This window comes from Ciconia boyciana, chromosome 14, assembly GCF_034638445.1.
Source record: "Ciconia boyciana chromosome 14, ASM3463844v1, whole genome shotgun sequence".
Taxonomy (NCBI): domain Eukaryota; kingdom Metazoa; phylum Chordata; class Aves; order Ciconiiformes; family Ciconiidae; genus Ciconia; species Ciconia boyciana.
In genome coordinates, this window is record NC_132947.1 from 5864089 (window position 1) to 5886497 (window position 22409).

Below are 22409 nucleotides of genomic sequence, written 5' to 3' on the forward strand. Positions count from 1 at the left end.
TTTCAGGTAGCTGGGTCTAGTAAAAAACGGAGGTAGCATATTGTTATTTTCTGGAAGTCAATTTGTCAAAAAGTTTTTTGATCTGATTCTCTCTCTCCAGTCTCCCGGTCTCTCTCCCAACAGCTTGGATTTAAGACGCGAGAGTGATGTGCACAAACTAAAAGTTACAACAGCCTGCTCACTTTACCTCTAGCATTCACAGTATATGTTGTAAACCAGCTACATTCCTGCGATTAAAATTACATTTTATTATGATGTAAATGTTGTAACAAAACCCACCCAGATTATTTAACTTATTTGAAATCAATGCTGTGTATCTTTTTTATGCCTCAGTATTTGTTTTAAATAGTATTTTAATTTTTCCTTTTTAGTCATTCTCCTTAAAAGCAAAAGAAAGTTTAATTTAAAAAAATGTTATTGATTTAATGGGAGAGAATTCAGGAAAATCTAAATGGAAGCTGATATTCCACCCTGGCTTTTATTGTTAGATAAACAGGAGGTTTCCAAAAATACCATCCATTAGACTAGGGTCTATAAACTGTAGCTGTGAAATAAAAATATCATTGAACTAGATAAATTGTTTGGGATACAGAATGATCTGTACTAGAACTTTACAGGAGATCCTGAACAGCATGAGGCCTCCTTTGTGCTAGAAAACTAGAAACGTTGTCATTTGGGAATCTAAGTAATGCCAAGAAAAAGAAACTAAATATCAGAGTCCCTTTTCTCCAACTCCAGTGTCTCTCCTTTGCAATTTTACTACTTTACAGTCTCTAAATCCTTGTTTGCAGTCTTGCTGACTTGAAAAATGTGCAAAAGTTGATCCACACAGGGTCTGAGCTAACAGGGCTGTAAGAAAACCTCCCAAGAAGTTTCAGGTGGTATGCTATCTGGCATGCTGATAGTATCACAGATATTACATTTTTCTGTTACTTTTTTTAAACAACATAATGTTGCTGTCTGCGTTTCAAAGCATTTATATTACATCTTAAAGTCTTTAAATCAAGACTGGTGTTTTTTAAAGGCATTAAGTCTTATAAGCCAAAAATACAGCTTGATGCAGAAATGAATTAAATTTTCTGCCCAGACAAACGATCATAATCTATTAAAATTAAAATACCAGTCCTCTCCACTGTTCAGGCTCCTTCTGCAATACTTCTTATGAAGTTACTTGAGCTTATTGGTTATCATAGATTTAAAAGGGGGCAGACATCATCCTCTGCCCTATATTTGAAGCCATATTCCTTTGCTGCGACTTCATCCAAACTCCCACCAAGGTCAAGGGAAACAATTTGTTTTCAAGCAATACAAAACAGGCTGTGCAGTTAGGCTACAGCATCTTCCTTCTGTTTTTATGGACTACAAAAAAAAAGGTTTAAATAGAGCTACAAGCTTCCTAACAAGAAACAAATCCTTTCCAAAGGAAAAAAACTTTGTAGGTTGCCTCTTAAAGATGACCTCCGTCCTGCATGCTTCAAAATGTTTTTGTACTTTTCCTGGAAATACAGGTGATACCGAGGTGGAGCAGAGGACAATAAAGCTGCTAAGTAACAAAGGTCATAAATACCCTGCCTTCAACTACACCTACAAAAAAAGGTCGAGATATCCCGTTGGTTCAATCCAGGCAGAGATTTACCAGGGCCAAGGTGATGGGGAGAGGAATACTCTGCAGTGTTGCTATACACAACCCGCTCATGTAATGAAGTTACACGTGCCCTCATTTAATTTTGGTGGAAAACTGAAATTCTTTGGCCACACGTGTAGAGGAGGAATCTGCTGTTGTTCTTCAAGACATCTAGTAAGGAAAATGCTATTGGGGAAAAACCGTCAGGCAACAGAACCAGAGCAGGGTCTGGGGCTGTGATATAAACCAGTACGTGTATCCAGCGTCAGGGCGGCAGAAGAGGAGGGTTGGACCCAAATACTGCAGTTAAGGGCTGGGTCTCCTCTCAGTGCTTTCTAGCCCTGGTAGGATTTGCAAAACCTCCAGCATAACAGACACAGTACCCCATGCAGAGCTGGAAGAGCATTTTTTACAGACACTGACAGAGCCTGACCTAACACAAATAACCAAAGCACCGGCCCGTAGGGTGATTTTACTTGGGGTGCACATGCCCCATTGAAGACCAGGCTAAGAGGGTTGAAAGTTCAAGACAATGCACAAAACGCAGGAAAACACATGTGGAATACCCCCTACCTACACACAAACTGTCTGCCCTGCAACTAAATACCCAAGTGATGAACCACTCTGTCCCTACTGTGGTAAGGTAAGAGCAAAAAGGCAAGGAAAGTAAATTAGTTGTTGGAATGATATTCTATAGGCTAAGTTATTACGTGAACACATTTCTCTGATTGCAAAGGCTGTTACACATTCATAATGAGAAGAAGAGTGGTTAAGTGTCTGTAATTTATTAATTTCTCGCCAGGACACCACAAGAAGGTCCAGCTTGCCTGCAAATCGACAGCTCAAAAGAAGGCACACCAACTCACTTTTCAGCAGTGACATCTTTGTTACAAAGCCAGAAAGTGGTTTTTCTGTTGAAGTAGCCTTTAATGGGTAAAAATGAAAATGCAGTGTCTGCGTTGTCATTCTGATGCGGGAGGCGGGGGAGAAGAGACAGCAAGACAGAGAGTACTTAGTGCTTTAGCATTTTTTCCACATTTGTAAGATTTTGGGCTAGCAGGAATTTTAGTACACCACCTCTCTAGCACTTTGACCATATGTTCTTAAATAATTGTTAAACCCGGAGTGCTAGAACTTAGCATCTTCTCAGTTGACAGCACAAATAGGAGAAGTGTCAGCCCAGCACTCCTCCTCTGATCAGATTTGTCCCTTCTCCGGTGCCCGACATTGGCTTATTGAAGCCCCTCTGCGACTCCTGAAGGAGAATGTTCTTGCACATCTACAGCTCCTGTCCCAGCAGAAACTTGTCTCTCTGGATGTAATTAGAGCTCAAGGAACAGCCTGTCTTTTAAACCAAGATGACAGAAATCAGATTCCGCTATTAAAAAAAATAAAAGGGAGAAAACCCTCCTTTGTACAGACTGCAAGATTTCTCAAGTATTGAAAATCAAGATATCCCACTGTTATTCAGGATGACTGAGGAGCTGCAGCATTCATGTTCTCAAAGGTCAGTCACTGTCTTGTTTTTATTTCCCCATCAGGTTGCATGAAAGGAGCATTTTCTTTCATTTTTTTGAAAATCCAAACCATCAAATAAATATCAACATGGTTAAACTAAAATAAATCCATCATCCTGTAAATTTTTAAATAAATCAATATATTGTTATGTTTTGAAATGGTATAAGATAAATTTCTCCCCCTCTATAATTCAAAACCAGCCCTAACCAATTACTTCAAACTTTTTCCCAGACGAGACACATCTCCTTTGGCTCAACGTTTCACATGAGCATTTTCAAGCCAAAAAGAGTTTCTTCCACAGACAAAATTGGAAATGAGAGATTAAAATCACCCTAATGATAGGTACTGGGTTATGCCTTTCAACTATGGATCCATGCCCATATCTCTATAATTGTGACAATATTTTTCCAAGCAGAGTATCGTGTTGTATGTAACACTGAAACTTCCTGGTCTCTACTCCTTCTCTGCTGCATGGTTACCATCTTATTTTTATAAGCATTCCATTCTGGGGCTGGCCCTTCAGCTTTGGCAGAGCCAGGCAGCTTCTGCTTTAAAGCGGCTATTTTGCAACTAGCTGCTGCTTGCTGCATCTTTCTTTTCCAGCCAGCAAGTACCTGGAATGTTTTCCTCTCCAGCGACTGAGAAAATGGCACATTCTCACAGGTGCTGCCCTACAACAGGGCACATGGTGGGCACAGGGCACACAGGGCACATGGCCCAGTGACCTGGACCACGCAAGGAATTGCCAGGGTGGGTTTCATTTCTGGTTTCTTTTTGGAAGGACTGCAAAATGGCTGGTTTTAAACAAGTTAATAAAATTTCTAGATTCACATCCTGCTCATGCTGGCACTTCTGTTGCTGGACTAGTCAGGCTTGCATCAAAGGAAAGTTTTCATTGCCACCCCAAATCAATGGGTAAATATCAGGGGAGCCACAAACAGCACCACCAGGCATTTCTGAACACTTGATGGCTCCAAAATAGTGGTCAGCAGGGCAATGGCAGCAAACTTTGCTTAATATTTTAAGCAAAGTAACTACTGTATGATTTAACTTCACTTGGGCTGTTCTGTAGTGAGAATCTAGCCCTTCACAAATAATAATTAATGTTCTATTTTTTCCTTAAAAGCAAACAAACAAAAAACCCAAAAGAGTGGATTTAGAGCACCCAAAATGCTAAGCAGTGCCTGGAGGGGAGGTCTGCCCGTCCCGGGCTGCCAGGGCAGGAGCCTTTTTCGTACAACCATTTGCCCACAGGACAAAGCAGCCACCTTGTCCTCGAGGTAGACATGGTTGTTTCCTTCCCATTTTCCTCAGCCTTTTAATTGCTGTAGGTAAGAGTCACACACACACAGGTGAACACCAACCAAGAGAAAAATTCCACCATGGACACAGTCCCAGAAGCACCTCAGCCTCCTGATACACCCAGGAGCCCTCAGGAAATTTTTAGCTGATCCTTACTCCAGATCAGACATCTGCATCAAGGCACTACATCATGCATTTTTAGCAGAAGTTACTCGCTGCTCTGGCAGGCAGTAATTAGATTACGAGAATTACAGAAATGACAGGCTGGTTGTCTACTCGCTGTATGAGCAGCCTGCAACGGCTTGGATAAGAGTAAAGCATTCAGATTAGTATAGGGATGAGCTCAGTGTAAATCCAAATAACACGTATTAATAAGTAATGCCTCTGAACCAGCACATTTACTGCTGCAACGCTCATCCTTATCCTCTACTGGCTATCTCATAAAACTGCCAATGCAAAGTGTCCTGTGCACGGGGCCCTCTTGTCATTTGCTTTTCTACAGCATCTCAGCACCATGCCTTCTCCCGTGCAGTATCCCTGGATCACACTTCTTATTAGAAAATTCTAAATAGGTGGGAAAACGCTGGCAACCTGCCTGCGTAAGGGCTGCAAGCATACCTTGCCGCGGCGACCGCAACGACAGCGTTCCAGATACTGGCATACAAATGAACATAACAAGCATTCAGCTTTGCTTATAAAATTCCCATATTCAGCACTGCCACAACACACACAGAGCTTTAAAAATTAGAGCAGGGTTTTCCCATATATGGGAAAGCTGACCTGCCGCTGTTGTACCAGCGTCAGCCCGCTCCCCGGGCAGCGTGCAGAAGAGGAGCTGGAGCCTTACAAACCCTGCCTGCCGCTTCGTCTGCGCTCAGTAGAAAGGATGGGTGCTCCCGTGAGTGGTCTGGGGTGACGCTGCTTTGCAAGAAGTCTCTGGCCACATTATTTCTGTACTGGGTTCACTTGCCAGCTTGACTGAACCCATAACAATAAAGCTAGTACATTTTTCCAGTCCTTCTATCTAAAGTTGCATTTGTACATGCATTACTTCTGTGCCTAAAGCAGGGCCGACACCGAGGTCTAAGCATCTGCATCCTCCTCTGGGCTTGGGCTTTACTCCCTTCGGAGGCTCCCTGGGGCCCGTCGGGCTCGGGAGCTCCACCTGAGACCCCTGCGTCGGGTCGAGGGACCCTGTTGGGCCAAATTTTAATGCTCATGCGTGATGCATGAAACCCCAAGAGTGGCTGTTTGTAGGATGAGCGCTAGCAGACAGCTCCCTCGAGCTGCGTGAAAACATCCGAGCAAGCACGTTGCTGCAGACCTTGTGGCTGCGGAGCCCCCGACGAGGGCAAAGGACTGCGCGCGGGGGCTCCCTCTGAACCACTGGCGGCAGCTGTCAGCGTTTTTTGGGAATATTCCATTGTTTTGAATGTACAGAAAGCGCAGAGAAACCTGTGCCAGCGACCGCGGCGGAGCGGCCAGGGCCACTGCCGGCAGCTGGAGAGTTTTCACTGGGAACAGTTTCTTCCGTGGGTTCGGTAACGCACGTTGCATTCAGTACTTTTGACTCAATCACACAGCCTATCTGCTCACAAAATCGTAACTCCGGGTGACTGTATGAGCAGCAGTGTGTATTTATAAACTCCTTACAAAAAAAAGCAGGATGAGCAGGGCTGGGACTATCCAGCTGCAGCTCTGGTTATGCCAGACAGCTGCTCTGTCAAAACTGCTGGGAGAAACCTGGTTTCTTTGCAGGGGATGCCCTTTGATACTCAGCAGGAGTCTGTTTTGGCAGCTATATGCTGCCTAAGGGAGAGATCTTTGAGAGGTGATTTTTTAAGATACCAGTGGTATGCGCTGGATACCTGGCTACATACTTCTGACTGCGAGGATTTTGCAGAGTGGGGGGAAAAAAAATCTGGGTAAGCACTATTAATCACTACATAATCAGGACTACATATTTTTTTTTCACAGTTGTTAAAATCAAGCACATCAATCACATGTGACTTTTGAGCTTCCCGACACACATTTTAGATTCTGCAGGTTTCAGCCCTGCACCGGGGGAGCCGGGGCTGGGGGCTGCCCCGCGGAAGGAGACCCACCGGCAGCTCCCCATCGCCCAAACGAGCTGTGCGGCAGGGGTTCGAGCTGCAGAGCTAGTGAGCAAGAGTAAAGGCTTCAACAATTAAAACTAGCATCTCAGTCTAGTACAGAACCGGCACAGTCTGACAGAAAAAAAATAAAATTGTAGGTTGGTAATCTCTCTCAGTTTTGTTATTAACATGGAAACAAACTCTTTAGGTAACTGAAAGCCTTGCATCACTTTAGGAAATGTTAATTACATCAGTGGTTTTACTGTAATAAGTTTCTTTTTCCTTTCCAGTTTTCTAAAGCCTTAGGAATATTTCAAAGGGAGCCCTTCCCAAATATGTAAACAGCAAGTCAATACTCTGAGGTTTTTTGCCAAGCTTCCTTCTCCCTACATCTCTCACTCAAGAAAATGATTAAAAATACATTCAAATACATAGAAAGGGACCGGAGGACTAGAGTTTAGCAGGTCTAGTATTGCCAAACAGTTATAGATAACCAAAATCATGGCTAAACTAGTCATACATTGACTCATCCAGTGTGGCCTCCTGACATTAACGTGCTCCCTTGTAATAAGTAATTTAAATGTCTGCTCCTGCTATTGCACACAGGAAAGAGAAGCGCAGAAGTTGGGAAAGTGCGAGCAGATCTCCAGCGAGCTCCTGGCAGAGGCCGTTCCAGCGAGCCTTCTGGTTCGAGACACTGCTTGGTGGGGTTTACTGTTTGAATTGTGTCAAGGATAAGTTGGGTTCCTGTTCCCTCACCAAAGACCCTCAGCATTTTCCTTATTTTAATTAACTAACTTTCCCTGGGGAAAAAAAATACTAAGGATCAATAACTATATAGTGAGATACTAATTATCTCACTAATTGCATTCCTTCTTTTATTTAGAAATGCCATGCTACCGCTTCTCAGCATATTAGTTTTCCTTGTGCTCATTTTTTAGTATCTAGAAATATGCTAAAAAAAAAAAAATCTATTTTCACCAAGATTTAGGAATTTTAATTTTATTTTTAGAGTTAAAACCCAAGTTATTTGGTATTACTTTCTCCCATCATTTAAATTTCTAAATTTCTAATCACAGTTGCTGCTATCAAAATCCCTACTTTTCCTTTAAATATAGATGTTGCAATTGCATGTTTACTGCTACAGTTGCAGTTCACATTTAGGACAAAGCTGACTCCTTAGCACTGAGCCAGTATAAATGTACAGAATAATCTTCAAATATATGCAAAGCAGTTTCATGTGCCTCCATGCCTTTTAGTACTGAGTTTATAGTAATGCTGACAAAATTCAGTATACTAATCTGATAATCATGTAATACTATTTACATGAAAAATTGGACCAACTTTAAATTCATTTTTAAAACTACATCAAAATTATGAAAAACATTAACTATACCCATCTTATTCATCTATGTATAAATTTGTAACTATAATATGAGGAAGAAACATCCAATAATTTAAATTAACAAATTTTATTTATGCCATCTTGAACTCAATGCATTAAACATAGGGGGGGGGGGGGGCAGGTTCCAAGGAAAAATGCAAGTATCAAAAAGGTTGATTCAAAACTCCCCCCTCCCCCCTTTATGTCCTTACTGTGATAACATGCAATAGGAAAAGTTTACCAGGAAAAATGGTAATCATCTTATTTTTAGATATTTTTGGCTTTGCAATTACTGTCTTAATTTTTTCTAAGAAAATGTAATTCTTCTGTTAAGTTTCTAGAGAACAGTATTGAATTCCCTACCACACATCCAAAAATTCTACTTCTGTAAAAATCATTCTGAACAAACAAGGAATGCAAGACCTCAGCTGTGACTTTCCAGAGATATTCTATCTTTACACTGTCAAAAAATTACTAACATTTTACATGTTCTCAAAACTCTCTCTATATTCTCTCTATAAATATTCTATATATATATATTCTATATATATATATTCTCTCTCTCTCTCTCCTATCTATATATATTTTTTCTCTATATATATTCTCTCTATAAAACAAATGCAGTTTATCTGACATTTTAATAATGTAAGTTATCAATTTAAAACAAAATGGGAAGTTATTACTGCGCTCTAGATTCTGATACTTACATATTTTTTACTATTTTAGAGGGTAGTAAAAATACCCATGAGTGTTTAAGTACTTACTGCGTATGTTTGCACTCTGTGTACAATATCCTCACCATCACACCATTGGCAGGAGGGGGGTTAAATTTTATTACTTACAAGTAACAATCACAGGATTGATTTCTTTAAAGCTCAGGCAAATGAAAAAACACAATTATGGAATTCTGTTATCTAAAATAACATAATCCTAGGAGTTAATCTTAGCTAGCTGTTATCAATTACCAGCATGAAGAGACACGCCACCTGCGTTCTCAAAGTTGGGAAAACGTAACAAAATCTTAAAGCAGTTATGAACAGGAGCAAAATAACTTGAAAGGCAATGCTAACAATTTAACAACTAACAAGTTAGCAGAGCCATCTGTAGAAATACTGGAATTTCATATGCTATAGGTAGACACATTTATACTACAGTAGTGAGAAAAATTTTTCCCTGTTTTTACTTTCACTCCTGTACCACTGTCCAATTTTGAATTAGACATATATAATTCGACAATCCGTTAGCACAATCAAAACCAATAAATGACTAACCAATGCATCACTATTTCTGAGAATCAAAATCTTTTTCACCTATGCTAGACAGTAAAATACTACACTTTTTAAATAACTCTTAAACTCCTTCACAAGATTTATCATCTCAGTTTAATTTCTTTGCAGACTCCCAAGGGATTAATTTCAACTACATTTGAGCTGTTTTCTCCTAGTTCTGACTTAATAAATTATGGAGAGCAACAAATAGTAAGTATGTAAAAAGGTAACAATTTAAAAATGACAATTCCTGGAAAAAACACTCTTTAAATGTTAAATTCCCTAAAGAACAGAAACGGGCAAGATGTGTTTCAGATGTCTGACTATTAGTCAACTATTGTTAAAGTGATCCAGTTATTAAATAGGCAAGAATTATTTACTTATATAAACTATCCCTCCTCGATGGGTCTGGAATAAATTAACACATCCACATGTTTCTTTGCTTACTATGCCAAGAAGAATGACTAATATTTTTCTATAATAATATTTTGATAAGAAAATGAATGTTCAGCTTAGATTCATAACAGGAGTTCCTGCTTCGTTTTTATGTGCTGAATCAAATATGAAATGATCAGATTAGAAGGATATGAACAACCTAATTTAAAAACAAAACAGCTTTGCTCAAATACAAAAAGTATTTTTTTTAGCTACTCTATCAAATGAAAGCGTATTTGTGCTTTCAAAAATATACTGGTTAAAGGATTTAGACAGGCTTCATATGAAGTATATTTAAACATCAAAACTAATTTAAAATGATCTAGAGAAACAAGCTGTGGAATGTCCAATCCTTTAAAAAAAAAAAAAGTAATTAAATGCTCAGGGCTTAGCTTGCTAAATACAATTAAGGACATTCGCCTCCTTTCTCACTTGGCCAGATAAAATGCCCTCCGCTTCACCCCCAGCCATGGCAGAAGCACTTGCAACCACCTTGGAGGCTAATGCCGGACCTGAAAAAAGGGAGAGGCATCAACCTGCCTTTTAAAACCAGTGATTTCCAGATGCATCAGTAATGTCTTGATACAGAAACTCGCGTAATCTCATTTATTGTGTTTGCTTTTTCATGTTTATTAGCCGAGGAGCATACAAACACATGGGTTCCATGGGCAGGCCAGGTTATTCTGCGCAGCTCTGCTCGGGGCGCAGAGGAGGCTGGGTGCAGTCCCCAGGGCTGTGCCACGTCCAGGCTGCCAGCCCTGCCAGGACGCTTCCTCCATCCAAAGCCAGGAAAGATCACTAACCAGAGAGGAGATGTTACAAAATGCACCCCTAAAACACCCGGAGTCTTTAACCCGGGCGATAAAGAGCCAGGTGGAAAGTTCCAGCTGCTTAGTTAAAAAAAAAAAAAAAATTCCGATTAAAATTGTAATTGCCTCTAAACTACAGGACTCTTCTGTTTGTCCCTATCCTGTGGTGGGGCAGCTTCAGGAACCAGGTCTGCCTGTCTGTCACAACAATTGTTTCTGCCTCAGTTATCTAGTCCAGTCAAAACAAGCCAAGTTTATAGCCAGAGCTGCAGCAAGATCTCCAAGGAGATTTCCGCAATCCCTCCCGAGCATCTCCCCTGCACCCCTGCCCATCCCACCCCAGCAGCCTCTCCTCCTCCCTGACCCCCTCCCGGCCCCACTAAGAGAAGGCTCTGGCCAACCCTTTGCTCCACAGAACGAGCTACTCAAGGTCTCTCCATCCTTTCCTATCGCACAGTCTGCTGCTCCCTCCCTTTGCCACCCCGCCGTCCCCTGGAGAAAAGCCTGCACCTTCTCATCTGCAGGGAGCCCCGGAGCTCCCCGACACCCCCGGGCTGGCCGCTGCCCCTGAGCCGCAGCTCTGCACGTCTGCGGAAGGTTTGCCATCCGTCGGCCCGGTGGGTTTGCTGCTGCCAGGGCTGAGGGGCCGGAGCAGGACGACAAGACTGAAGTCTGCACTCCTAAAAGCGACAAGAGGATCTTAAAAACCAAAGCAAGAGCACCACCGTTTAAAAAAAAAAAAAAATCACCAAAAAACCCACACCAAAAAGGTGAAAAGGAAGGAACAAAAAAGTCAGGAACAACCCCAAAGACCTTCTAACGGGTCTGTCCCAGGACTACACGAGAGGCTCAGCGAAAGAGGAATTTGTCCCCCTTCTCTGGCACAAAGTTTCAGCAAACAAACAAAAAATCCATAAAAACGTCAAAAAGCAACCAAAGCTCGTCCTCTGCAGTGTGCAGGGTGCTGCTTTAACGTTTTCAGTCTGCAGAGGGGTTTGCTCTGGGATTTCTTGCTGGAGAAGGAACAGGGAGCAGGGCAGAAGCGGATCAGAAGGGAGAAGTTCCCAAGAGGGTTTCAGAAGTTACTGCACATTTATTTCACCAGATGCTATTTTTAACCCCGCTGTTACTATTTTTACCCATGTCAGTGTTTTCCATTTGCTGAACTCTGTCCCCATGCAGGCAGGGCTCCGCTCCTCCCCGTCGCCCACCCCGGGGCCCATCACAGCGGCCCCGCTCCCCCCGGCTTCCTCCGGCCCCCGCCCCGGCCCCGCTCCCCCCGTCCTCCCCGCAGGCACAGCCCGCTCGCCCCCCCCGCTTCTCCCTCCAGCGCTTGCATTTCATTTCAGGCTGCACTTTTGGATCTCTTTCAACAGCATCAGAAAAGCCTGTACTCCCCTCCTCCTGCCCCTCCTTTGTATGGAGATATGTATGTATAGATATAGAGATATAAAAAGTTGCATGCAGCGCAAAGTCCAAAGGCGATCACCCAGCAAATCTCCTGCTTTAACTTCATTCCTCTCCAAACACATTCCTGCCAACGGGGAGGGGAAAAGAAGAAAAAAAAAAAAGAAAAAAGAAAAAGCAAACAAACGCCACTGTTGCTAAGTTTTGCACTTTATACCCTTTTATATTTACAATCCTCTCTTGGCTAAAAATAGCAACACATGATCCATTTATAACTGGCCGGACATGCCCCGAAGCCGCTGGCGGGGCCCTGGCTGATGAAAGGAGCTCTTTGCGTTCCTTCTACCTGAGCTCATCTCCCGCTTAAAGGGCTCAGACAGCTCTGCTTCCACAAAGCACACATTGAAATGACTGCTGCTTCCAGGGGAGAGCAGGATAAGGGATGGGGGAAAAAAAGAAAAAAGAAAAAAAAAAGACAGTAACCCATGCAGGCTGCCCCATGCCCTTCTTGGCACGCTTGAAAAATGTGCAATGAGGGAGGCAGCACGGAAAGCAGAGGTGGTCGGGGACTGGCAGGCAGCCCCAGCGCAGGGCAGGACCTCGCCTGGCGTACAGCAAAGGGTGGGCTCCAGAGGCAGCTCCAGCTTGGCTCCATATGCGATCCACACATTCATTCACTCTAGAGGAGCGGTGGGAGCGACTGCAGACCCGGACCCGGGGGCAGGTCGGAAGGTTGCTCTGGAGATGACTTCAGAGTTGCACTCGGAGGTGGATGCTGGAAATGACTCTAGGCACGGCTTTAGAGGTGGCTCTAGAAATGATGCTGGAAACGGCTCCTGCTTTGACGCCAGACAACTCTAGCCATGGTTCTTGGGTTTGGGGATGGAGAGGGGCTGGAGCCGGCCCGAGGGCAATGCTAGAGTCAGCTTTAGGAGTTGGTCTACAAGTGGCACTGCAACTGGCAAAGACAGAAATACACAGCGTTATCTGCAGTAATTATTCGTGCAGATTTTAACAATGTGGGATTAATTCCTTCACTGTTACTAATGCCTTCTGAATCTGATGTTAAAATTTTCCATTAGCACCTGTGCAGGACTCACAAACTGCATGTGCAGCAGAAAGAGCTGCAGGACTAAAATGAGTCCCAAGGGTGAGGCACAGCACCCGGTTCAGTGGAAGCCACACCTTCCCTCTGAGGGAAACCAGGTGCCACACTAGTGCCACCTCCCATCTAATACCGACACGCTTCGGAGTTTTAAAATTTCCTCTCTTGGAAGCACAGGTTTCCTTGCTTTACTCTCTTGTTACTGAAGCAAAGAATCCTGGTTCAGAGGCAGGATGACAACTTAGGCATCACCCAGCAGCGGCAACAAAAACCACCAGTAAACAACACTATTTTAGTGCAATTTATCACAAATGTGCAAATCCCAGCCACTTAAAAATAAGGGGTCAAACCCTCCCAAAGTTATGAGACTTTAAAGGAAAATATGCCTTCCAGTTACGAGTCTTTTGGGTACACTTGAAACATTTCTCAGTACTCTTAAGAGCAAGAAAATGTGGTTTGTTTGGACTGACAGCAGAAGTTCAGTGCCAGTGCTCCACAGATTGTAGCTCTGAGGAAAAAAAAAAGTAATAACCATGGTGGGACCCAGAGAAAAACTGATTCCAACAGTTGGCAACATCATTACCTATGTTTATTCCTCCTAATAGCCCCGTTTCAGTTGCTTTTCTGATATTCTTCATTTTGGCTTCTCAGTGGGAAATCATATCACCTCATGCCTTGTCTGCACAAGAGTTTTCAGGCTGTATTTTCCCTCCATAGCTCTACCACGTATACACCCACATCGCTTTGTTTATAGAGGAACAAAAAGCGTCTATGTGTACTGGAACCTTTCCAAAATTTCACCTATCGCCAAAACAGACGTGCAGTGAGCTGGTCAGCCTTTTCTTGGAGCTGTGCTCATTGTATGCATGATAAAATTTTTATTGAAATATACAGATTTCTACCAATTTCCACTAGCTTTTAGGTGCCTGCTACAGGTAGGAGTTCACACTAATCACCTCCCATGATCTGACATTAGCTATCAAGTGCCATTTTCAGGCTGCTTTCAGAAAGGCTAGAAGCAAAAATCACTAAAAACCATGATCCTGAAAGTCATTAATATGAGAATGCAGCAGTGGTTCTGCAAATGCCTTTCTGGGAGGAGATGCTTTAAGCAGGGAAATGGAAACTTAGCTGGCACATTGCTATCAGTGCTGTAACCGTCTCTGTGTTTGCAACAAACCCAGATTATCCTTTCTTTCAGTCTTCACTGAGTTGCTGCAGAATGACAGTCAAGCATGCATTCAGAAGACACAGGAAGATATAAGCATCCCTGGACAAACCTGTCCTGTCGTGGCTGCTGTGCAAAATATTTTTCTGAGCAAGAGAGAGGGTTCAGCCCAAGCGGTGGGAGTACTTTCTAACCAGGCAGAGAGTGGAAATCTCTGCAAAAGGCCTGAATTTGCCATGGAAGTGCTATGCCCCCGGGTTTCAAAAGCAGAAGCAAGACAGAGACAAAAAAAATACAACTTCACCCAGGCTATGAATAAATGCTTGTGCAGTAACGTTACAGAAATTGATATTAAGGTGAAGTATAGCTCAAGGAACTTTTTTTTTTTCCCCCAACTGAGTTGCAAATAATAACCCATTGCAGATGTAAAAACTAGCCAGAGCACAGTGGCAGCCGTACCCCAGAGCGGGACAGGCACGGCCCCAGCTTCCCTGGGCTGGCTGACCGCCCCCCCCGCAGAATGCTGTTTGGGAGAGGCTTGTCCTCTGCACCCAGAGACCCAGGTTTTTAACCAAAAGGACCCAGCTGGGTTGGGCAGCTACAAAATGCAACCAGCTTTTCCAGTATTGACATCTTTCTTCTGAATGTGCCTCTAAAAGGTTTTTTTGCTGAGGAGTGCCCTGAGCCAGTAGGTCCTTATCCCACCTGGTGTAGGCTCCTGGATCACAGCCTCCCTGGTACTCCTGCCCTACGCACGTTGCAAAGCCAGCTGCCTGCCTCCTCCTCTCCAGCCAGGAGCTCCTCTTCCTCCCAGGCCACTCCTCAGGCTCCATTTTCAACTGCTTCCCAGACACACAAGCTTGCAAACCTCCTCAGTCCTTTTTTCTGCTCCTTCACTTCCATGGCTCCTTCCCATTTTCACCCTCTTTCTTAACCTGAAACCCACCCTCAGTCTTTGCAGCTTTGGCCCCCTCTTCTGTTAGCAAAAACAGACTCCCTGGTCATGTTCCCCTTGGAGGTTTGCCAAGTATTCATTAAGTGGCCACTTCTTTTTTTTCCCCCCCTTTTTTTTTCCTTCCCCCCCCCCCCCCCCCTTTTTGGAAGGTGATGGTAGAGCAGGTGCAAAGAGAACAACGAGACAATGCCAGTTGTCCCTGCAATACTGTAATACAGGGCGGATGTTTGTTGGTGTCCTCTGCAGCAGAGCTGCGTGGGCTCCAACACAGGTTGCATGGCCATTTCTGGTGTCAAGAATGCCTGGCTTGGAGTTCGCTATATTAAAGAGTAGTCTTGTAGAGATCTCATCACTCAATGTCTTGCAAATATCCACCTCCAGCCTCGCAGAAGCAAAGGGGAGGAGAAAAGGGAGCATGTGTATCTCTTGTGAAGATACACTCCAGTTCTTAATAACAGGCATCCACCCTGGAAGATGTTCTTGGAGACCATTTCTACCCTGAGGCACTTCCACATTTCTGCCAAAGCTCCTGACCAGGGAGTGCCCCTCTAGATTTGCTATTGCTGCTTCCAGATGTCACAGTCCAGCGTCCCCTGCTAAGACTTGACTGGGGAGCAGTCAAGCAGACTCTTGACTGCTAAGACTAAGACTTTCACTTTCAGAAAAAGACTAGAAATCTAGCATCTCTAGCTGTGGTCACATAGGATTACAGGGCAGCATTAGGGATTCAAGGTATATGAAACCGTGACCGCAGTGGTGCATTTAATTGCATGCCAGAATTCAAGTGGCATGGGGACATCCAGGGAGAACAATCCCAGAGCTGTGCAGGGTACGGAGACAAACAGACAGGCTGGTTCCCATGAACCAAATTGGGTGTGATAGCAGCAAAAACCCGGCTTTGTATGAGGCCATATTTATTCTGGGATAATTCCTTCTGGAATGGAGTCATCTTGCTCCTTAAATGGATTAGTATGTAATAAACCAGAAATAAATATGTAGAAATATGTAGATAAGTCCTCTACACTGAAAAAATAAATTATGCTGGGGGAAAAGAAAGAGACAATTAAGAGACATCAGCTTTCCCATGAATACAAAGCTCACCATCTTTTATGCCTGCCTACAAACATGCAACATGCAGTATTTCACACATTGCCCTTGTGTTTTGGCCCAGACAACCTAAGGAGTCTGCACGGTGTCTCACCTGGGGAGGGGGCAAATCTACCTGTAATAATTAGGAGCGTCTTCCCCAGCCTGTACCAGGGAGGACCAAGGCAGCTGTAACAGGGACCCAGTCAAGTAACTCAACTCTTCACCGCACTGCTCCAGAGCGGTAAAACTCTCAGCAAAAGAAAAGCAGTCACTTTTACTTCGTGCAAATCAAAAGCAGCCCAAGGTCACCTAACCAAGGAGTCATGTGAAACTCCACGTGTGTAGCGGAGAGCAGCACTTGGGCCAAAGGCTTTAAAACTTCCTTGTTTAAGTGGCCAAAAAAAGCCCAAGTGATCCTGGGCTACTGGATCTCCAGGGGACCATTGACCTTTATATTTATTTTAAAGATGTGTCACTATTTTATTTTTCTCATAAGTCAAACAATTGAATGATTTCTAAATTCTCTTCCTTCTGACCTCTTATTTTCTTCCTCTTTTATTCTAGAAATACTCATTCAAGACTCAAATATTAAGAGTGGGTATGGCGCAAATGTTGCAATTCTTCATTCCACAGATTGTTATCACTATTGCAATTGCTATTCCCTCTGGATCTGGAGAAACCCACACAAAAGGACACTATAAAATACACATTTGAATAGTACATGCACGGAATATAAAATAGAGACTTTGCAGTATCTTTACAAAAATAATCCTTAAGAATTAGGAAGAAAAGGCATTATTTTTACAAGGGGGGGGGTGTTATAATTGATGCCTTCTGCTCTCAGCAATGCCTTAAAAGTTCATTTTGTGGATCCAGGTAATTATTAGGTACTATGATTGCATTACCCCCACGGAATCATTCTCTCGGGCTAAATTCGCTTCTCCAGACACACTGGTATCACTCGGAGATTCTGCTTTTGAACAAAGATGACTTGACCTGCTTTGATCATACATGCTGGGAGACAAGAGGTGGAGAGCTTAACAGAAGGGAATTCTAGAGAATGGAGGAAATCACACAGCCAGCTTTGTCAGACAGCTAAAATAGATGCTGCAATTTTGGAAGCAACTGTGGCTTTATTGCTCAGAAGTTGAAGAGCGGGCTTGCAGCCCGGGCTCCCTCCAGCAGCTGCCTCAAGGAGCGCTGGAATTCTGCTGGCAAAACCGCAGCCCAGCGAGCCCAGGGGCTACAGGCTCCTTGCACAACCGTAATGATGCCGGTATGTTTAGGATGGTGTAACACCTCCAGCAGACCACAGTTGCTTTAGACTGCCATAGTTATGTCCATACAGTTTATACCATTACAAATAGCGTACTGGTCCACAGCCTACCAGATACGGTTATCCCAGTACCAAATGAATACCACATCTAAATCCAGACAAATTCTTCGTTAAGGTAATAAGTCACACCAGAGAAGATTCTGCTCTGTTATCATCACAGCCTAAACTAAGAAGGGGCCATGGGAGCTGAAGAACAGTTCATAAAGCTATGCACTGGGCTCTGCTGGCACTGAGCATCCCAAACTACAAACGGGCAGGACCTGGCCCATCACTGACCTGAAAGCTGCTCTGCCCAGGACTCCTTCCGTCGCTTCCAACCAAACTAGTCCTGACAACACCTTCCTTACCACAGAGCAATTAAAAAAGAAAAGAAACTCCAAAACCAGCACACTTCCCTTCATGCTATTATTAATTTAAATAGTCTCACAGATTTGTGTGAGCACTCAAAATTTGTGTGAGCACACCAAAATAATTTACACGCTCTCGCTGGGCTGAACATGCCAAAGAATCAAGCCCCAGCCAATAAACCCCCGTGTCCTGTGGGAGAGGCATCGTCAGACCTTTAAAGTGTCGCAGCACTTGAGGGCGCTGCTGCAATAAATTTAACTCACCCTAAAAACCTCCACTTAGTTTTATTATAAATTAAAGTCTTCTGTTAAAATATCAGTGCCCCGTGTTGACACTTATACTATTGCTGTTACACAGTGGCCCTACTATTTTGGTAAACAATGAGGAGAAGTTAGGACTAACATTTAACATTCAAGGTTAGCACCAAGTTATCCTTTCAAATATTTGCACAAAGTGATAAAGTGGAAGGAGGACAAGAAAACAGTTTAATACAGAATTATTTTTTTTCTTCAGTATAATCTATTTGCTCTGGGTGAAATGAGAAGGTGTGAGAAGTCGTACCTGTTCATGGAACTAAAAAACCAAATTGGGGGTGAAGATGCAAACACCACTTTCTCTTAAGGGAGATATACAAGTTGCTGTTGTCATTTATGGGCAGACTGACTACACTGTTTTGCTCCGTCTTCCCTGGCCTTTAATAGCATCCTCCCTGCAAAGGCTCTTGGCCCTCACAAATAAACCCACATCCCTCCTGCACCTTCCACCTGCTCCATCCTCCACTGCATCCTTCCCACCTTCCTTCTTGCAGGAGCCAGGTCCTGCAGGATGCTGATATGCAGTTTGGGATGCTCAGCATCAGATCCAAGATCCACCCGTATCAGTGATCATTTTCTTCAGATTCTACCCCAAAGTGCACATCTACCTCCAGTGTTGGGTTGTGGACACCTCTGTTCTCCATGGGTTATGGTAATGTTTCATCTTTTTCCGAGTTCGTGTAACTAGTTCCCCATTTTTTTTTCCTGCTCCAATGTGAAACAAGCTGGAGAAAAAACAGTCTTTTGACTGAAGTTACAACTTGCCAGCCTGAGAAGACTTTCTGTTCAGAAGTTCTGCCAACGCAACGCTGCGTTTGATAACATCTTTTTTTAATCACAGGACTTCTGTATTTTGTCGTCTTCCTCAATTTTGAGCAGTATGCTCAATATTTTTCATTGTAGTAGTTCATTACTTACATGGTAAAAAAAAAATATGGGGGGGGGAGAAAACTGACAATTTGACATGTGAACTCCTGTTTAATACTGACTGCTTAACAGAGCAAGAGCAAAGGGAAAAAGTGAAGACTGAAAAAAGCTTTCACAACTTTTTAAAATATTCCTGCAGCACTGTATTTCCCCATCATTTTATTCAACAGTTGTCTGTGTCCTTAAGAATTTAATATTAAAAACCATCCCTGTCAGCATTTCAGAAAATGCCTGACCTTAATTTTGAGAAAGCAGAAATATTGTCAAGCACACCTGCTTTACAACACATCCTAAAGTATACGGTCTGTTTTGCCAAAGGTTAGAGACAACTACAGCATCAATCCTATAAAAATACATTAATGTAAGGACTATTGCTTGTATGTCAAAAATAATCTGCAAGTGTAAAAAGCCAGGGACAAAGTTAATAAAGGGAAAGAAATCAAAGAAAGATGCCCTAAAATCCACATTTGTCAAGAAAAGGTAAGAAAACAAAGAATAGAGCACAAAGTAAATCAGTACTTCATTTGCAAATGAATTAATCCTTTCTTCTGTAGTGTTCTGTGATTAGTTAAGGGTAAGAGTTAAGCTTTAAAAATAAGTAATAACAAACAGTGCATGTCCAATTTTAACAGTTCTTCTAGTTGTGACATGATATTGATCTCTGTGTGTATAGCTGGAAACCAGAGGAGCACATTTTACCCTTGAGTTTTGGCTTGCTGAAGCCCTCGAGAAGGCTCAGCGTGACTTGAGACGGTGGGCAGACTGACCGTCGAGCTGCTCCCTGGGATCAGTTACCTACCAAGAGATCTCCATTTGGCGGGGGTGGAAATCGTTCAATCTCATATCTTTTCCTGCCAAACCAGCATAGCTGGAATCTTCTGTTAACAGCCAGCATAGCAATTTGCTGAGCTTCAGACTTAGCATTTTACCAAGACATACGAAAACCTCATACATCTGCTAAGTTCAAACTTTCTAGGAACAATTCCAGTAAGATGCTTCACGTTTCCTGCTCCATGCAAAAAAAACCACCACCTCATCTATAATTGACCTTGACAGATATTGAGAACATTTGGCACCTATTAAAACCCCTTTAAGTTGAGACCCTCTGAGCTATAAAAAGAAATGTAAATGTGAACTTTATACCACATTTAGTTCACTGGAAACACTACCATGGTAGGTTCAGTCAGTTATTTTCCATTTAAAAGTTATCTTAAAATATGTCCAGAACTAACTTTTTAAAGCAGGAGCCTTCTGTTTCATCCTACACATCTGCTTTTTGCAGACAAGCTATTAAAAGAAACACCTGACAGAGTGATCTGTGTAGCATTGTTGTTGTCCATCTGTCCGGTCCACAGATATGCACAGGAGACAGTTGGAGAAATACAAAAATCCACTTAATTAACTTCTGTACTGAGAATTATTCCTACTTACGACTTACAAGATCATTAGAGCCTCTATCAGACCACATCTAGGAAGCAGGGACAAAGCCAAGAACTAGCAACAGTGAGAAGCTCTGTCTTGGTTGACACAAGGGCTGCTGTCATTAGAGTCACAACCCACTGAAGTGTCAACAAACAAATCCTTAATCAAAGGACAGGAGGAGAAAATATATTGGAGGTTTTAGAGGTCCAAGAACACCACTCCCACTTGAGAAATGGACAGGTCCAGCTTGGAAATAGGGCCAGCCAGCATTTGGCTCTCCCTTACTAATTAGAACGGAAGTGTTTGGCTGTTACTTGAGTTAACCCAAGGAAAAGCCCTCTTCCCCCAACACTATCCTCACCGCCATGATCGGCTCCTGCGTGTGAGGGTCTCTCCCAGAACTCACTGTGCTGAGACACTTTATTTTCCATAAGCATCTGGGGCAAATGTGACATCTCTTTCCGGAGGGAATTTGGGGAAGCACTGGAAAACTGCTGCTTCCCAAGGTGACAGAAGCAGGATTTTCTTTATGCACAGTGGGATGCAGGTGGAGGGTAAAGCTAAAAAGTAAACAGAACTCTCATCTAATAATGCAACATGGACAAATTCCTAATGACCAAGACACGCACTCTTCTTGTGGCATCTTCACAGGAGAGCTCAACTGAACCAAACCGTCCCCACAGATGTAAGCAATTCATGCACTCCCAGCTCTGTTCCCATGGGGAGCTGGCGGGGATCCCTCCCACCCCACAGGCACAGCTTTAGCACTTCGGCTACACAAAAATCCCACTTTCTCTCCTGAAACACAATAGCTCCAACAGCATCTCACAGGCCTGCAGCGTGAAAGGATGAGCCATTTCTGTACTCCAACACAAAATGTGCTCAAACTCCGAGTGCACAAACACAAAGAGCTATTCTTGCTCGGAATCAGGTCTTGCCCGGTGCCTTTTGCTGTCATCACTCTCGAGCTGGAGCACGCTACCCCATACCAGGCTATTCACCAAAACGTAGCGTGTGAATCACGAACTGGGCAATAGCTGCGCATCCTCGAAAGCGCAGACGTTGCAATGCTGTGGGGCAAGGCTTGAAGTTGGTTCAGGGCCTTTCACCTGATGAAATTGTAGAAAATTGGAGCAGTCCTTCTGGTTTTGGCATTAAAAAAATCCTGTCTAGCAGAGGGAATGCCCGAGTGTACTGGTGGCTCAGGACAGATGTGCCAGGATGGACACAATGCTACAAGAAGCATATGGGACCGAACTGCAAACTCTCCAGCTCAAAAGCAGCAGACAGATCCTGCAATCTTAAAAGACTTAGATACAGCACAGGTTTAAGTTTAACAGTTAGCTATTGACCATGCCAATGATATTAGGTGAATAACCATCAAAAATCTTAGAATTTCTCTGGAATAAATTAAATCCAACTATTTAGGAACTGATATTCTGAAAACTAAGTAAGAGCTTTCTAGCAGTTAAAATAAAGTTTCACCATCACGTGGATTACCAAACAGCAATTCATTATAACAAAAATCACTCATTTGTATAAAATCATTGTAAATAAAGCTTATTTATTATTATTAATAAAGATTATTTGAAGCCTGGGGATTAAAAAAAAAACAAAACCACAAAGTAGCTACATTTAGGCACTGTACTACCAGTGGCACAAGACCAATTCTCACTTTTCTTGTGATCACCAACATTCATGGTTTTTCAGTACGCCAGTCTGATATTATTATTCTCGCCACTCACTCTGGCAAAACCATCTGTAGGGAGAACTGTATCCTTACGCTGTGCGGGGTTCCCATACCCTCCAGGTTCTTTAAGGGGCAGCTTTCCTTGGTGTTAAGCACAGCACTAAAACCCACAGGCCATACGCCTGTCAGGTTACTGAATGCTTTCCGTTCTG

General features: G+C 43.1%; 2 protein-coding genes across 15 annotated transcripts in view; one reads left to right on the forward strand and one right to left on the reverse strand.

The window, feature by feature from the left end:
- Positions 1 to 22409, reverse strand: part of GNAS (GNAS complex locus) — a 162319-nt gene that overhangs the window by 121893 nt on the left and 18017 nt on the right. The gene's annotated exons all lie outside the window — the stretch shown is intronic.
- LOC140659288 (uncharacterized) lies at positions 2614 to 19347 on the forward strand. Of its 14 annotated transcripts, XM_072878735.1 has the most exons (6): positions 2614 to 3131; positions 3374 to 3484; positions 3746 to 3892; positions 7147 to 7244; positions 9322 to 9402; positions 16725 to 19347. In XM_072878735.1, exons 2-6 carry the CDS (start codon positions 3478 to 3480, stop codon positions 16872 to 16874), a joined length of 483 nt encoding a protein of 160 aa, XP_072734836.1. In that variant the 5' UTR covers positions 2614 to 3131; positions 3374 to 3477; the 3' UTR covers positions 16875 to 19347. The 14 variants fall into 14 exon arrangements, 2 of the variants coding, with proteins under 2 accessions (XP_072734836.1, XP_072734835.1); XR_012045081.1 differs by lacking the exons at positions 3374 to 3484; positions 7147 to 7244; positions 16725 to 19347 and adding exons at positions 8259 to 8354; positions 10894 to 16682; XR_012045077.1 differs by lacking the exons at positions 3374 to 3484; positions 3746 to 3892; positions 16725 to 19347 and adding exons at positions 8259 to 8354; positions 10894 to 16682.

Coding starts and splice junctions, on each gene's coding strand:
- LOC140659288 (XM_072878734.1), top strand. Junction 7,228..9,321: donor CCGTTCCAGCGAGCCTTCTG/GTTCGAGACACT, acceptor ATTTCTTTGCAG/ACTCCCAAGGGATTAATTTC. Junction 9,403..10,263: donor ATTATGGAGAGCAACAAATA/GTAAGTATGTAA, acceptor CATGTTTATTAG/CCGAGGAGCATACAAACACA.